A 17,090-nucleotide genomic window follows, 5' to 3' on the forward strand; every position below is an offset into this window, starting at 1 on the left:
CTCTTATGAGAAAAAAACCCTTAGCTGTGTACACTTAGGCCTGACTTAACCCAAAGCATTTCAAATGCAAGTAAAGATGTGCCATCAGTTAACCCACAGCATTTCAAATGCAGGTAAAGATGTGCCATCAGTTAACCCACAGCATTTCAAATGCAGGTAAAGATGTGCCATCAGTTAACCCACAGCATTTCAAATGCAGGTAAAGATTTGCCATCAGTTTAGGACGTGCAGCAGCAGCAGTGGCCTGGGGTGTGGCAGCCCAAGTCTGCTGATAAATTCATCAGAGAGGCTGGGAGAAAACCTCAGCTGCTTCCCTGTCTGATGGAGGGAGACAAGAAAAGGACAATAGTCCCACACATACAGCTTATTTCTATCTCTTTGGTACTTCAAATAGATTACAACTAGATCCATTAGGATTTTTCTTGCACTAAGAATATATGTTCCCCTTCTCAAAGACTGTCTGTCCATGCTGCAGACACTCCCTCCTGCCACCTGCCACTCCTTCCTCACAGCAAAGCCATGGCAAAACATGAAATCCACATTAATCACTTCATCAGAGAAAAGCTGTCCTACAGAAACTTCCTTTTTCCTAATCACAATAGAAATCTCAATCCTCAATACAAAATATATTCTCTTTAAAACATCAGGATAATTTTGTCCTCCTACACATTTATAAACTTGCCAGAAGCAACCTCCCAGCTTGCAGTTACAAGTTATATGAAACTTCAATAAAACATATTTACTATCACTTTCACTGGCCACTCACCCAGAGAGGAATCTAACCTTGTTTTCAATAAAAAAGCAAACTGCTCAGAATACAAGAAATGAAAGTGAAATATGCAAGGTTGATTCCACAGCCCCATGACTTACTCAGAGATCTTAAAAGTGTTGTGCAAATGCTGCCACATGAAGCAAAGCTGCTTCTCAAAGGCCAGGGCTCATCCACTGAGAGGGTTCATTAAAAAAACCCCAGCCATGGGCTAACATTCATTATCACAGTGGTTTGTAATGGATGAAATAAGTAATTAATGAGGCCGTGCATTAGCAGGGCACAGCCCGGGCTGGCAGGGCTGTAAGGCACAGAGAGTCCCCGGCCCTGCCTGCAGCCCCAGCTCCCAGCCAGACCAAACTGCTGCCTTGCCTTTCCATGCCCGCTCCACACCCTCTCTCCTGGGAAGGGGAAGCAAGGATCAAGAAGCTCCAGCCCTCCTGGGGAGCCTCCACGCTCCAGCCAGGTTTGCACTGCTCCAGGTGACTGAGGCACGAAGCTGCAGAGAAAAACCCAACTCGCCAAGTGCTACAGCTCAGTCCTTGCTTTGCAACACTCAAAAGCCAGGATCCTGCTTCTGCCTCCCACAACTGCAGCTCCAAGGCTAGCTACAAAACCCCAGAAAACCAGGGGAACAGCACAGTATCAGAGCACAGGTCTTGGCCAACAAAATACACCGTGACATTTGTCCAACACAGGAGGCAACCCCCATTTTCAAATCATACATCTTTTCATAGTTTAGGGTGATGAGATTTGACATGTTTTTCCACAAGCAGAAGTTTCAAGGCTGGTTTACCAAGGAAAAATGAGAAGTTGAATGTGGTGGAAATCTCCTCTTACATGAATTACTGCTCTCCCCCACAAATAACACAGCTACAGCTTTCTTGGGCCAAGGCAAGAGAGAAAGTTTTCTCTGATGGACAAAACAAACCTTTCCATCTGGTTTTCTCTGCACCAAGTACTTGGAGAGTTTTCTATTCCACTCTAATTCCTCCAACACCCTAAAATTTGTATAGCCCTCTTTTACTACTAACCCTTGTCTTTTTTTAGCAGTCGCTTTTGGTTTCTCTTCTACTTCCACTCTTCTTAGAGTAAGTACAGGGAATATTGCATTAAAATGCAACTTTGTCATAACAGACACATCTGCTAATTCTGGATGCTCAGGTCCATGCAGAGGAATCCCAGGCCAGCTGCAGTAGCACCTTTCTCTCGTAAGGATCTGGTGACCAAAGCAGGCTCAGAAGGAATGAGCTGTGCTCGGGTAAGCTGAGCAAAGGTCTGGCTCTGCCAGCGTGTGCAGTGCAGCTCCTGTGCTGGGACAGAGCATCCCTGCCCTGCATCCCCCATGTGCCACCACCACAGCTCACAGGCAGGAGGAAAAGCCCCAAGCAGAGGGTTAAACAGGAGATGTGCTCCCCAGTGATGCCATTTTGTGCTTTTAGCCCTGAATAAAGTGGCAAGTGTTACTGCTGGGGTAATTCCTGCACTGAGCCCCCAGAGCAGCTCCAGGAGCTGCCACAATTCAGAGCCACAAATTCCTGAGAGAGCCTCTGCTCCCAGATCCAATGTCCTTGGAGTCAGCCACAGCAGCCTCCACCATTACAGTAATTCATCTCAACTTTCCTGCAAAAGGAAAAGGGCCCTTAATGAAGAAATCATCTGCCTCAGGGCTAAGTAAATGGCTCATATTTACATCACCTTCTTGGCAACACAGGGACATCAGACATAAAACACTCTACTTCCCAAAATGGAGAAGACCTGCTGTGACAGGTACCAACATGGAAAAGAACTTTCAGGAGGTTGCTAAGATGTGTTTTTCCTCTCAGAATATGTTGTGCTATATTTTTGAGGAAAATAATCAAAGAACTTTGCACTAAAATAAAAAAGACAGTTCTGCAATGAAAACAAAGTAAAAAATGAGTTTTCCTGTTTATCTAAAACACTACCACAGAAAGCCTTATTGTGTGGTTAAATGACATAATTATGCATGATTTCCAAAAAACCACAAAATGGTCAGCATTTTTTCTGCCTGAAAAATACCCACAGAATTTTAGTAAGAATGTCACACTAGCAAGACATTTTTACATCCAGACTGTTTAAATTAATGGTACAGCAGAATACACATGCACAAAATAGGGAGGAATATATTGCTTTTACACCACTTAAAGTATCTGAAGACTTTGAACTTTCTGGAATTAAAATCTAGATTTATTGTTCTCATTTCCTTGGCCCAGCAGTCCCAACTTTATGCATGAAACGAAGTGGGTCTCATTCCTTGCAAAGCACATGCATTTCCCACATCTGAAACAGCTGGCACAGATATGAATATTTGGGATCATATGGCTCAAACACAGTCCTGCTCCTCCAGCAGGAAACCATCTTTTACCCTAAGCAAAAAATGACTGATTTCCCGCCTGCTCCTGCTCTGCATCCTCAAGACTCCATGAAAAGTGTTATTAACTCTGGTAAGAGGCTTCAAGGGGCCTTAAATCACAAAGGAGCATTAAAATTTCCCTGCAAGAAAATAAACACCAGAGAGGGAAGCTTAAGCACCACCAGTGATTCAGCACCCTGGGTAAACTGAATTGTGCTCTAATGGCACAAACAATCAAACCAGCCCAGAGAAATTCAACCAGGCCTCCCAATTCATCTCTGATCTGGTTTTGCTGGTGATGGTTGATACAAAAGCAGAAAATATGAGTTTCAGATCATCATTGCACCTCTAGTGTTTTACACAGAGCTGCAAAGTTTTCATTATTTCTTAGTTCACTTTTGGCTGCAATGTGGCAAAACTCCAATGCAATAAATTTGTGGAATCTTTACTGAATCAGCTGATCTTTTGCCACCTCCAGCAGTTTTCTACAACCCTAAGATTCAGCTACTGCAGACTTCCCCTTCTCAATGCAGGCAGAAGACCAATTCTAAATACAGAACATATTGTTGAGACCTGAAACATTTTGATGGTGTTTTAGGAGAAAGGGTCATATTTAGGAGTGAGGGTAATCAACACTCAAAATCAACAACAGAATGATGGTTTTTCCAAAGCATTTATGACATCAAAACTAAGGCTTATTCTAAAAAAAATGAATTGAACTACAGTGAACAGAAGAAATTCTCAACTGGCTAAACCAGAAATGCATCAATTTTAAAGTGAACTTAATCATAGAATCTAGAACAAAAAAAGTACAGACATGATGTGGTGACTTATTTCCTGCTAACTGCAGTAGTACAGAGTTTTGTTATTGCTTGGACACACTTATACAACAAACATTCTTATCTGCTAGATAAATGCAAAATCAATTCCAGCTCAAGCACCATTAAACACACAGTAGGTTTTGACAGATAAAACAAATATAGTTCTTCCTAAGAAAACAAAAACAATGAAGCCCCCCACAAAAGTCTGATTTAGATGTATTTTAGGTTTTATCCACCAAGCAGTTGACCAAACAAACCACTGAAGCCAAGGCACAATGCAAGGAGGTTTTTGTTTTAGGCACATGACATTTCCCCACTGAAATCTGAATGAGATCCAAACAAACCTTCCAGATTAGACAAAAATGAATGTAGTGTGCCACCTGTCCCATAAACAAAAGCCCATCAAGTGTTTTTTAGCAACCCCACCCTACAGGAAGGTTCATTTGAAGACCATACAGAGAGCCATGCTTTAAACAAAGCCAAACATAAATGGTTTCTCCCACCAATTCCTCTCCACAGGAACCTGTGCCTCCAGTCCCCAGAAACTGTAATTCTTGTGTAGCACAAATCAAAATATTTTCATAAGCAACAGGTCCTTCAAGACAATAATTAACAAAATCCCAACACACTCTCACATTTTTAACTTTCCCATTCATATTCTGCATTAATCACTTAATTCCTGAACAACCCAGCGAAATGAACAACTCATAAATGGAAAGGTTTATTTTGTATCTACAGTACATGAATTGTGCCAATGGCCACAGTGTGATCAAACAGAGAAACTAAAGGAGGCAGATGGTTCTTCACCCCTTTCCCACCATATCCTGATATCAGAGGCTCAATTTTCCCCTTCCCTGTCTCGTGCTCATTCTGGAAGCATCTGCAAGCAGATTTGGCAGCCATTCTGAGTCCCAAGCCCCACAAGCTGGCCTGTTAATGATGCTCCCTGGTGCCAGACAGGGCAGGTTCCTCAGAGGCAGCTGAAGCTCACCAAGGTCAGGCAGTGAAAATCTCTCAAGAAGCCTCAGTGCCCCTGGCTGCACAGGAGCAGAGAGGGGCAGGCCAGCAGCCTGGGGAGCTCTGCTCACAAACCACTGCAGCGGGGCCAGACCTCAGAACAGGGCTCCAGGGTGCTGCTAAAAACCATAATTAAAGCACTCACACAACAGTGAGTGGAAATTCTTCAACAGCAGGATTACCCAGCTAGGTTTCTACAAGTCTAATTTTATCACAATCTGACCAGCATTTGCATATCATGTTCTTCAACAAGACAGGCAAAAATAGGTCAAAGAAACCATCATACATTTCTTTGGTGCCACACTGAATGTAATTTTGTATGCACTGAGTCATCTGCATCTTCCTCAGCCACTGCCAGCTGCAAGTAGTGGTGGCAGTAGGAAGAATAAATTATTTTCCCATTAGTCCCATTTTCTGCTGTAGTCCTACTCATGCAGGCTTTACCACAACATTAACACAAAGTAAAAACTGGCTACAGGTAACAAAATGGAGACTAAATCCAGCTTAACTGCTCCGTTAGCAAACCTCACTTTCAGGCACCAAAGCAGGGAAATAAAACCTTCCTTAAAAATCACAGCCAAACCCTGTCAGTCTTACAGACTAATTTAACAGTTAGTGCCACTGCAGTCAGCAGAGTCCCTGTTTGAATGTGTTTTGTATCAGCATTCACGAGTTGTCAGTAACACCCTCGTGGGTCACTCAGGAGGTGCCTCCAGTGCAGCCCCCACCCTTCCCTGCCCAGCCTCCCAGCAAGGCTGCAGTGCCCTCCCCACTCCACTTCTGGAACCTTCCATTAAGTGAAGCTGTAAGGATGCAGAGCTTATCATACCTCTGCTACTTAAACAAAATGGGCAGACAAAACTGCCCTGTTCTTCTCTCAGGGCTGCACACACACACTCTGCTGGAACACAGGACATTACTGAGATCCTACTTGCGTGATTTTTAAATAAAGCACAAAAAAATCCCTATTGCTTCACTCATGAGAATTCTCTGTTCAGCTTTTAAAAAAGAAAAAATCAGTACTTCTGAACTGGCTTCATGTTCCCATCCATGTTCACAGGCCAGCCTGTGCTGGAGACCTGTCTAGTCAAAACAATATTAAAACACAGTCAATGTGGTAACAAACAGATAAATTAAGTAATTTATTAGTTTAAAGAAGTAATGGTATAATTATAAAATTTGTCAAGTATTCGGTCTGCATAGCCTCTAGTTTAACTAGCCTGTTTGGCTATTTGAAAAATGAAAGTTCTATTCCATCACTATCAGAATCTGTCTGTATCCTTTAAAATCCTGTTTAATCCCAACTATGAGTAACCATCAAACATCCCACAAATACTAAGACAAGAAAGGAATTTTAATGAGAAAACAGTCAAGAACTTAAAGTAGCCCGATGGAATCCATTGAAGTTTTTGGGTTTGTTTTTGTTTAAAGGAAATGGTGCAAAATGTCCCTGCAATCCCAACGTTCCCAAGACTGTAAGCCGAAGGGCCCTGTAGATGCCATCCCTTAAAAGGCAAAAAGAGCCCAGACATCCTGGAGAAGGGGAACATTAAAACAAGAGATGTGGCCAGGACAGGCAGAGCCCGGCCAGCTGCACCGGGGAACGCAGGAGCCTCCGTGCTGGACAGACTGACTGACACAGGGGGGCAGGACAGACTGACACAGGGGTGCAGGACAGACTGACACAGGGGGGCAGGACAGACTGACACAGGGGGGCAGGACAGACTGACACAGGGGGGCAGGACAGACTGACACAGGGGGGCAGGACAGACTGACACAGGGGGCAGGACAGACTGACACAGGGGGCAGGACAGACTGGCACAGGGGGGCAGGACAGACAGACACAGGGGGGCAGGACAGACTGACACAGGGGGGCAGGACAGACTGACACAGGGGGGCAGGACAGACTGACACGGGGGGGCAGGACAGACTGACACGGGGGGGGCAGGACAGACTGACACGGGGGGGCAGGACAGACTGACACGGGGGGGCAGGACGGACACACACAGGGGGGCAGGACGGACAGACACAGCGGGCAGGACAGACTGACACAGGGGGCAGGACAGACAGACACAGGAGTGCAGGACAGACTGACACAGCGGGCAGGACAGACTGACACAGGGGGGCAGGACGGACAGACACAGGGGGGCAGGACAGACAGACACAGGGGGGCAGGACAGACTGACACAGGGGGGCAGGACAGACAGACACAGCGGGCAGGACAGACTGACACAGGGGGGCAGGACGGACAGACACAGGGGGCAGGACAGACCGACACAGGGGGCAGGACAGACCGACACAGGAGTGCAGGACAGACTGACACAGGGGGGCAGGACAGACTGACACAGGGGGGGCAGGACAGACTGACACAGGGGGGGCAGGACAGACTGACACAGGGGGGCAGGACAGACTGACACAGGGGGGCAGGACAGACTGACACAGGGGGGCAGGACAGACTGACACAGGGGGGCAGGACAGACTGACACAGGGGGGCAGGACAGACAGACACAGCGGGCAGGACAGACTGACACAGGAGTGCAGGACAGACTGACACAGCGGGCAGGACAGACAGACACAGCGGGCAGGACAGACTGACACAGGGGGCAGGACAGACTGACACAGGGGGCAGGACAGACTGACACAGGGGGCAGGACAGACTGACACAGGGGGCAGGACAGACAGACACAGGGGGCAGCAGTAACTCCCCAGAGCAGCACCGAGCCCCCGTGCCCTGCCCAGCTGCACAGCCGGGGTTTCTCGGGGCACAGCCGCCCGTGGAAGGCCCTGGAAGTGCCGTGAGCAGCACAGAGCTCTGCAGCTCCGCCTGCACACCAGGGGCTGCACCACAGCAATTCTAAATGGTAATAATTACAACAGCATCTCGGCTTTAAATATCACTGTGCTTAACAAAATGTTTCCTCTACATTAGATAAAACAGTTTCTAAGCATTAAATGCAACATTTAGTTTCTTTCAGAAGAGCTTGTCATCAAACAGCTAATTAATCTACTCATGACATTCAAGTGGCAGTACCAGTTTCTAGCATGAAAGTCATTTCTAGCATGAAAATAATTTCCTGAGACAGAAGTTACTACAGATTGTTAAAGACTTGGAGAACTTAAGCATTTAATAACATTCACAACCATTCTCATTGCTTTCTTGCCACAAGTATTTCAGTTCAAAAATGTACAAAAGTACAGAAAATTCCTAATATGGAAATAGTTGTAGACAATTCATAAAATAATTTGAACAAAAACCTGCCAGACCTGTTTTGAGCAATGCTGTATCACTGGCAGATTTGCAGCATTTGAAAACGCCCTGGGTGAGCTTCAGTGAAAGTCAGAGCAGAAGCAGCACCTCGTGCATCACAGCACAGGACTTGTTCCTGCTCACTGGCACTGCTGGGCTTTCAGGCTCTCCTGAATGAAGCAAACAACCCCAGCCAGGTCAGCTCACTTCCAACATGAACACTTTGGGAATGTAGATATGAGCTAAAGAAAATTGAAAGACATGCAAGCATCACCACCTGCATATCAAGCTACACATTAACACAAGTTTAACTGGATGCTGGAACGCTTGTCTGGGTTAAAATGCATCATTTTCTTCCACAAGCTAAGGCATTGCACAGCAGAGCCTTAATTACAGTTCATTAGCCACCACAGTCAGGAATCTGATACTCTGAGTTATAGTTCCCAGTTTAATTTGCACATGGTGAGATTCAAACATCGGAGGATCTCTGCTCACCTGAGCCCCCAGTGTGGGCTGTGAGTGGCCTCTCATTCTGGGTGAGAGCCACACCAGCTCTGGGACCTCTCTGCCCATTGCCAGCAATATTTCTGACCCATCTTTTCTCTACTCATGGCCAGGTGTTCTTACACCTATTCTACAGCAGGGTGGTGTTGTCCAGCTTCTGCTTCCCTCCTCCCATATTCTGGAGTTGATGGCACAAGTTCCAGGGAAACATAAACATCACTTCCATGTTTTGGAAGCAACTATGCAAATCATCTGAGAATTAGGTGACTTTTTTTTGTTTTTATTAATAAGAATGTATTCTTAATTGCAGCTCTAGTAAGTGGTGACTTTAGCACTACAGAACAGCAGCTGAGCCATGGGTAAGATGATGCCTTGGAGTGGCTGCCTGGAACAGAGGCTGGACAAGGTTAAGAGAATAAAAGTAGGTATTTATTGAAGACCTTCAAAAGGCACATTTTGGGCAGTCAAAAGCCTCTGGGAGGGGAGGGGCTACACTCAACATGGACACTGGAGTTTTTCAGACAATTATAAGTATGGTCCATTTACATACCAGGGGTTAATCCTCCAATTACAGCTTCAGGTAATGAAGTCATATTCCCCCAGTTTCCTCCCTTCCAACTCACTTTTGTTTGTACTTTTCAGGGCCTGAGGCTGCAGGGTGTCCTTCAGGCCTAAAGGAATTGATCAGAATTAGTCTGATCAAAACGTGAAGAGAGTTAACTAACACTCTATATGGAATTTATACACTAATGCAGTACAGGATTTGAAAAATATAAAAGCTAAAATTCTAAGGCATCAAGAGGTCTCATCACTGTGCATTTAGTTTTCTTTGTATGCAAAATGTCAGTACAAAATTATTTGCCAAGGTCCTGAAGCAAGAGAGATTTTGATGAAATGCAACTTTGAGCACAGGATGATGATGGCTACTGGAAAGTGTGCAAGTTGATTTTGCAAAATGATGCACTAACTCTCACCAGAAGTAACAGATTCCTCCAACACTGATTATGTTACAACCTCTTAAATTTCTAGTCCTTGTCTTTCTTATCTCAAGATGATAATTAAATCACTAGGGAGCCTCATCAACAAAAGATATTACCAGAAACATTACAAGAAGTAAAGATTGCTTTCCAATTATTAATGCCATGAGAACTACATTAGTGTAGGGCATCTATTACTATTGCACTGGTTCATTATGGAAGGGAAAAAAATACAGCATACTTGGTACATACATAGCAGGAATTTCTTCTGAAATCAGAATTTAAAAACTATCCACCATCTTAAGAGGGAAATTAACAGGAATTTGGAGTTTACTGGCAGGAAGATATGACCATGGCCAGATGGTAGTTAAGGGACACCATGAAAGAAACCAAAACCCATTCACCTTTCTGTGGGAAGACAGACACAGTAATTTATTCAGTTGTTCACAGCAACAATGAAAAGCAAAGCTAAACAGAATTATCTTATTATTCTTCCACAGTAAATATTAGGCTGAAAATATCACCACACACCAATTCAGATCCACAACATTTAAAGATAAATCTTTTTGAAGAAAAGTCAAGAGTTTCAGGGCACTGAAGAGACACCTGTAAACTATTTCTAAGCATATTTGTGCATTACAAATTTGATCCTGTCAATATGATATAACAGCCTTTTTCTAAGACCAAACACCAGAGATCACCAGTATCTGCTGTGATACTCAACATCTTCTGAACAAGCAGCTACAAATGCCACCAAAAATCAAACCTCAGCATATGACAGAAAAAAGTCACAATTTCTTACAGTAGCACACATTCCTTGTTTGGAGAGTGTAAGAGAATAAAAAGGTGGACGATGCAGATCATCACAGAGTGACCACAAATTGCCAGTGTGATCCTGGGATGAAAGAGGAGAAGTGTCTGGCAAAGTGACACTGCAGAGAGGTGGGACCCAGCCCCAAGGGCAGCTCTGCCAGGCTGTGGCTCTGGGAGCCCCTTGTCCAGCACTGTCCAAGCCCTCCTGTCCTGCTCCTGCAGCACAAACAGGGCTGGCTGAGGGCACGAGGGCCAGGAGTCACTGCAAGGACAGTGTTAGCACAGGAACAAAGAGCTATCCATTGCTCCAACTAAACCCACAACAAAAAGGAGGAAGGCTTCTATCCCTCCAAAGTGCAGAATAAATGAAGAGAACTAAACCTTAAGGTGAAACCACCACCTGTGAATAAAAAAGGCAGGTGCAGGGCTGCCAGGGACCTGAAATTCCCCCTGAGTGTCTCCTGCAGTGCTCTGCTTTTCACCAGGAGCACCGAGTGCTTCCCACCAGGACTGATGGCCTGGCTGCTGTGACCCCCTCAGAACATCCCCCCACTGCCCTCTGTTAACTGAATTAAAACCTCACTGACAGAAATCCAAACTCCACCCCAGCCAATGCAAAAGCAATCTCCCTTCATTCACACTGATCCACTGGGTCCCTGGAAGTTCCCTGATTGCAGATGGCAGCTCCTGGGAAGCACCCAGCTCCAGCCACCCGTTCCCAGTCAGGAATCACACCCAGAGCACTGCAGGGCCAAAGGAGCAGCCAAGTCAGACAGGCCCTCAGATGGGACACATCACACACAGCTGGGGGCTCCATCTAATCCTGCCCTCCAGCTGAGATGCTGAGCTCAAGACACAAGAAGAAAGCAGTAACTAAATATGAGATTAATGAACACCTCAGAATAGCTTTCAACCAGGTTCTAATAGTCAGCAATTAGCTTATTCCTTGGAACACAAATGTTATTACTTGAATTTTCCAATATAATTAACAATGAGAACTCTCAGTATTCTTATTACCCATGTAGGCATGCATCCCTGGCTTCTGAATTTTGTTTTCTTCATCTCAACCAGAACCTCACAGCCCAGAGTTCCACTGTAGTCCTGGCCTCTGCAACCCATTTCTGAATCTGGAAATGTATAATGATAGTAAGCCACAAAACAACTTTTTTTCAATGCACAGCTACTCTCCACCAATGAAGACAGAACTTTTTATTCTGAAAACTGTGAACATCTGAACTGCTATTCCCACCAGCTTTCATTTAGCTCAAACTGCTGCCTCCCCTGGCAATATCAAATGCTGCAGACATTTGAGAATGAAGAAGAGAAGAGCAAGAAAGGAGTGATACTTCCCAGTGCACTCATCAGCATCTCCAGCTCAGAGACCTCCCAAGCAGAAGTATTATCTTCTTTAAAAGGAATCTCTGATGGATTTCTGTAGCATTTGGAACAAACACATGAGGAGAAGAATGTCTAGGGCTGTGTGAGCCACAGAAGCCATCACCAGCCACCACAAATGCCATCCACCCTCTCAGCAGCACATGCTAAGGGGCTTCTGCCTCTTGCTGCTCCCACCAGAAGGCAGCTCTGTGATCCCAGGTGAACCATTCCTAATTGACCAGGCACAATTCTTCACACCCACTGGCCCAGCTGCTAAAGGTGTCACATGTTACTTTAAATCAAGTGCCTGTGCAAACCTGGCAGCATTACAGTGAGAACCAACCAGGTTTCCAACAGGATCCTGCCTGGTTTTCCTCTCCTTCAAGCCTATGAACAGCCCACCTGGAGCCACATTCCCAAAAATACCGAGCAGCACACAAAGGGCAGCCACCACTGGCCATGGGAATTTCAGTTGGAAATGTGTCCATGCCCAGCTTTAATGACAGTAAGATCCTTAAAGGTGCAGAATTACAATAACCAAGGAAAAATATTAATAATAATGCATTTTGAAAAGCTGAAAGCTAAAATGAAGAGGCGGGAAAAAAAGCAGACAGTCTCATCTAAAATGAAATATTTCCAGCAAAGAGAGGGCACCTCCTAACCAGCTGATTTCCTTGGCATGACAGAATGGACCCCTCCTGACCCCCCACACTAAACACCTCTTTTCTGCAAGCACACTCAGTAAAAGGAGAGACTGTCCTTAGGAAATTCAAGGGAATGGGGAGAAAGTACTGAAATAAAACAAATCATTTGAGAACATCCATAGCAAAGTTTTCCAGTGACATCCATTTCATCATTGAACAGCAGTCTCTGTGGGAAGTATTAAAGCCCTCAAAAGCATGAGAAACAAATTCATGCCAAAAAGAAATGAGAATAAACTCTAAAGAACATTCCTGCTCTGCTCTCCAAGGACAGGCACCTCTCACTCCTTCCATGATTAAAGGTATGCTCCTTTTAAATGCCAGGAGGTCAATGGAGACAACCTCTCCAAGGGAAAAACATTTCTTTGGTTAGCACACAAATGCACTGGCTTCTCCCTGCCTTCCCTTTCGAGATCAAAGTCCCATCAGAACAAAACCAAAAGCACAAAGCAAACATGAAAGCTCCAAGCTACCTTAAGTACTCTCCCCTTCCATTTCCCTTCAAGCCCTTTGTCTGTCACTTCCCACCTGCGTCAGGAGCCCTGCTCACTCCTTTTCTGCCCTGGTCCAACACTCCCCACCTTCCTCCAAGCTGCTGCTGTAAGGAGGCCACAGCTGCAGCCCCAGTACAGATGTTCCCTCACAGATCCCTACAAACACACACAACTATTTCAACAGAACACTGAGATACAGGTAAAGGCTTCCTTTCTGAAAAGCTCACCTACCTGGCAATAACATTGTCAAAATCTGGGAAGTCATTTCAATGCTAAGCTGTTCCACGTGGGCCCTTTCCCTTTCTCCCTCACTGCTCCTCACACTGCTATTACTGACCACTGGCCATAAAGAGGAGATGTAACCCCGAAATTGTAGTTTTCCCATCTGCAACCAAATCTAAATTTAGCAAAAACCAAAACAAGGCTGAGAAATAAGCTGTACAATACCATACATGAAACATCATCATAACCCATTATATTGGTGTCCCTTCAAAGGACACTTTGGGGCATATTGTCTTGAAATATTAATGAGTTAAAACCATTGTCCCCTCTACTTACACTTACAGCACTTACATTACTCCATATGCCTACAATGTAATCATGGTTTCCCTCCTGTAACAACCCCTTTATTTGAATCCATAAAGATATATCTACACCAAATTAACAGAGCCTTACACCTATTTTAAGTGATGTGGGGTTTTCCCCGTTCCCTGTTCCTTCTGCTTTTGACAGTCAAAAATGGGCATTTGGAAGCAGGGCCATCCAAGCCACAAAGAGCAGCAGTTTTCCTTCCCTCAGCACCACAGGGCAGTTTGTGGGAAGCCCTTCAACCAAAGATTAGAACAAGCAGCAGCAATGTTTGCCTCGAGCTGATATTTTGCCTGTCAATCACAAATGTATTTTAAGATAAATCCTGATGCTAAATGAAGCACATGCATTGTAATCTTTCCTGTAACATTCTTTTTTACTATAATACACTTAGAGACTTTTATCTTAACCAATACTTGCCTTTTTCCTTTTTGTAATGTTTTTTTGAGTGCCAGGAGCTCCTCCTTGTTTTTAAGAAACAGAGTTCTACACCACAGACTTTGTTACATTTTGGTTCCTACAGTATTTTTGTAAAGGCATTATTGAATATTGTAATTGCAATAATTATACTTGGCAAATAAGCAACCTAAGTACACAGTGGAATGTGCTCTCTCTCCTTTCTTTTCCAACACTGCTCAGTTTTCCATTGGTTTGCAAATGTCAGTAGTCTGCTCTTCCATTACCACGAATGAGGAGTTTTTTTGAGTACAAGTGACCAGGCTGAGCTGGTGCACAGCCCTCCACCCTACACTAGCCAACCTTATTTCTATTTAACTGCTGCCCCTCTGCATTCATGCACTCCTGGGAACCACATGCAATAGCTCAGATCATTCTTATGAAACTGGCAGAAAGCACTCTCAACCCTCACAATTGGCTCAGCTCCTCTCAAGACACTGCTCTGCAAGTATCAATCTCCCCAGCGATGAACTGGGAGCAGCAGGGTCTTGGTCCAGGGACAAGGAAACCTCTCTAACTCCAGCAGAGCGTGGTTTTCCCCCATCTTTCTTTACATGACTTAAAACCTTATGAGGTGTACTCCATGTATCTTTGGGATTTGTTCCAAGCAAGTCAGATTTAATAATAAAGGATTCGGTTACAATCGGTAATTAGTCATTTAATGACAAGTTTTTAACAAGACTTGCCATGGTTATTAGCGTACTGCAGAAAGGATCTGCAGTAGGAACTGAAACAAAAATCCCGAGGGTGGATTATTTCAGCCTATCAGGCAGCACCACCCCAGGATTTCCACCACATGGACAGTTTTTAACAGCTCGAAGACAGGTAGATGTTGCACAGTGATGACAGATCCCTTGGCTCCAGTCCTGAACACACACAAGGCACACACTGCTGGTCCCAGTTGTTTTACTGGGCTAACACACTCACTGCTACCACTTGCAGAGCACAGATCCTACCCTGAGCTGAGGAGATGAGATGGAAACAAATCACACTTCCAAATCCTGGATTTTACCGGGCATTCATAAAAAATGAATTCATCATCGGAGTTCCCTATAAACTTGTGTGCAGCTGAAGCCAGGATGCTTCCAATGTGTTTTTCATGAAACCTGCATGTGCAAGTTTTGCCTTGTACTAACCAGCAGTGATTTTAAATGCCAAAGTTATAAATACGAAATATTAAAATGTTTCTAGCATCACACTTCCCAAAGAACTTGTTTAAGTTACAAGAATTTGCAACACCCTGTAAGAAATTACTTGAAAATCTATTTCAAGGTGACTGTCATTTGCATAAAACATCTCTTTTCCTAAGATCCTGAAAAACACATTCGTTGATTTGAAAACTATAAATATCATAGTGACTTGAAAGCAGATCAGATGAAGGCACTAGGACCACAAAAACTGCTGAAATGCTTCGGTGTTTATTACGTGTTTCACTGCTGGGGTGGTCCGAGCCTTGCACTGGCTCCATCAAACTGAACCAGCCCAGGTGTCCAAAGTACACGAACGAACCCAGCTCACGTTTAATTTCACAATACAAAACCTCACGTGTGGTGTTCGGGGTTTTTTTAAGGGTTTCTTTCTTTTTACTCGGTGCACTTAGGAGAACTTCAGCCCGCTAAGGGCAAAGCAGGCGAGCGATGGCTCTGCGAGCTCCGGGCGGATCCGGGCCCGGCGAGCTCCGCACCCGGCCCCGGGCGGCTCCCACGGGGGAACGGCGGAGCCTCCCCCGGGCACGGCCGGGAGCCTCCCCCGGGCACCGGGCCGCTGTGAGCGGGGTCGGAAGGTGCGGTGCTGGCACCGAGCCGCGCTGTCCCGGCCCCGCAGCGGCTGGCGGGCACCCGGCCCCGGTGGATCGCGCTCCCGCGGCCCCGGCAGCGCCGCACGGCCCGGCCGGGCCCGCCCCTCACACCGCCCCGCTGCCCGCCGCGGTACTCACCACCTCGGCCAGCTTCAGCCTGCCCAAGGTGCCCCGCAGGTAGTCCAGGTCGCAGCGCAGGCCGCCCAGCCCGCGGCGCTGGCTGACGGGCTCCGTGGTGGGCTGGTAGGGGCTGCTGGCCGCCGAGATCATGGAGGCGCTGGACGCCTCGCCGTCGAAGCCTTCCAGGTCATCGCCGTTCCTCATGGTGCCGGTGCTGCCGGTGCCGCCGGGGGGTGGCCGCGGGCTCCGGGCCGAGCGCCGCGCTCAGCTAAGGCAGTGAGGGCTGCATGGCCGCCCCGCGCCCGCCTCAGGCGCAGCGGTGCGGGGAGCGCCCGGGCAGCATCGCGCGGAGCGGGGCCGCGCTGCCGTGCGGAGAGGCGCGGAGGGCTGCCCCGGTGCGGTGCGGAGAGGCGCGGGGCGCTGCCCCGGTGCGGTGCGGAGAGGCGCGGGGCGCTGCCCCGGTGCGGTGCGGAGAGGCGCGGGGCGCTGCCCCGGTGCGGAGAGGCGCGCAGGGTGCGCGGAGCGGAGCTGCGCTGTCCCGATGCGGAGCCGTGCCCCGGCCGGGGGCGCGCAGCCCTGAGCGCCGCAGCCCGCCCCGCCACTCGGGGGCGCGTTCCCGGCTCCGCTGTCCTGGTTCTGATCCCGATGCCGGCCCCGGTCCCGGTTCTGGTCCTGGTACGGATCCGATCCCGGTCCTGGTCCTGGTCCCGGTCCCGGCAGAGCAGCCCAGCTCCGAGCGGCGCCGCCGCAGCCGCTCCTCCCCCTGCGCGGAGCGGAAAGGGCGGGCAGGGCCCGCCCCGGAGGGCGCGCAGCCGGGCGGTGCCTGCGCCGCGCCCGCCCCGCGGGGAGGGCCGCGCACCTGCCCCGGGCACCGCGGCCGCTCGGGCTCTGTAGCTGCTGCTGGCACCGAGCTGCGCTCACGGCCCCAGCTCGGCCCTCGCGGGGCGGGCTCGGAGCAGGCTCCGGGCTCCGGGACGTGCCCCGGGCTCACGGCCGAGCCCCTGCGCTGACACTGCGCCCGAGCGGCTCCGGCA

At 47.3% G+C, this 17,090-nt stretch overlaps 1 protein-coding gene across 1 annotated transcript in view; it reads right to left on the reverse strand.

Annotated features, from left to right (window-relative positions):
• CMTM4 (CKLF like MARVEL transmembrane domain containing 4) overlaps positions 1 to 16,260 on the reverse strand; it is a 30,106-nt gene extending 13,846 nt beyond the window's left edge. Inside the window, exon 1 of the mRNA XM_066557631.1 lies at positions 16,075 to 16,260. Coding sequence (XP_066413728.1) covers positions 16,075 to 16,260 — 186 coding nt within the window. The remainder of the gene's footprint in view (positions 1 to 16,074) is intronic.
• Positions 16,261 to 17,090: the final 830 nt, after the last annotated feature.

Source organism: Molothrus aeneus, chromosome 11, assembly GCF_037042795.1.
Source record: "Molothrus aeneus isolate 106 chromosome 11, BPBGC_Maene_1.0, whole genome shotgun sequence".
Taxonomy (NCBI): domain Eukaryota; kingdom Metazoa; phylum Chordata; class Aves; order Passeriformes; family Icteridae; genus Molothrus; species Molothrus aeneus.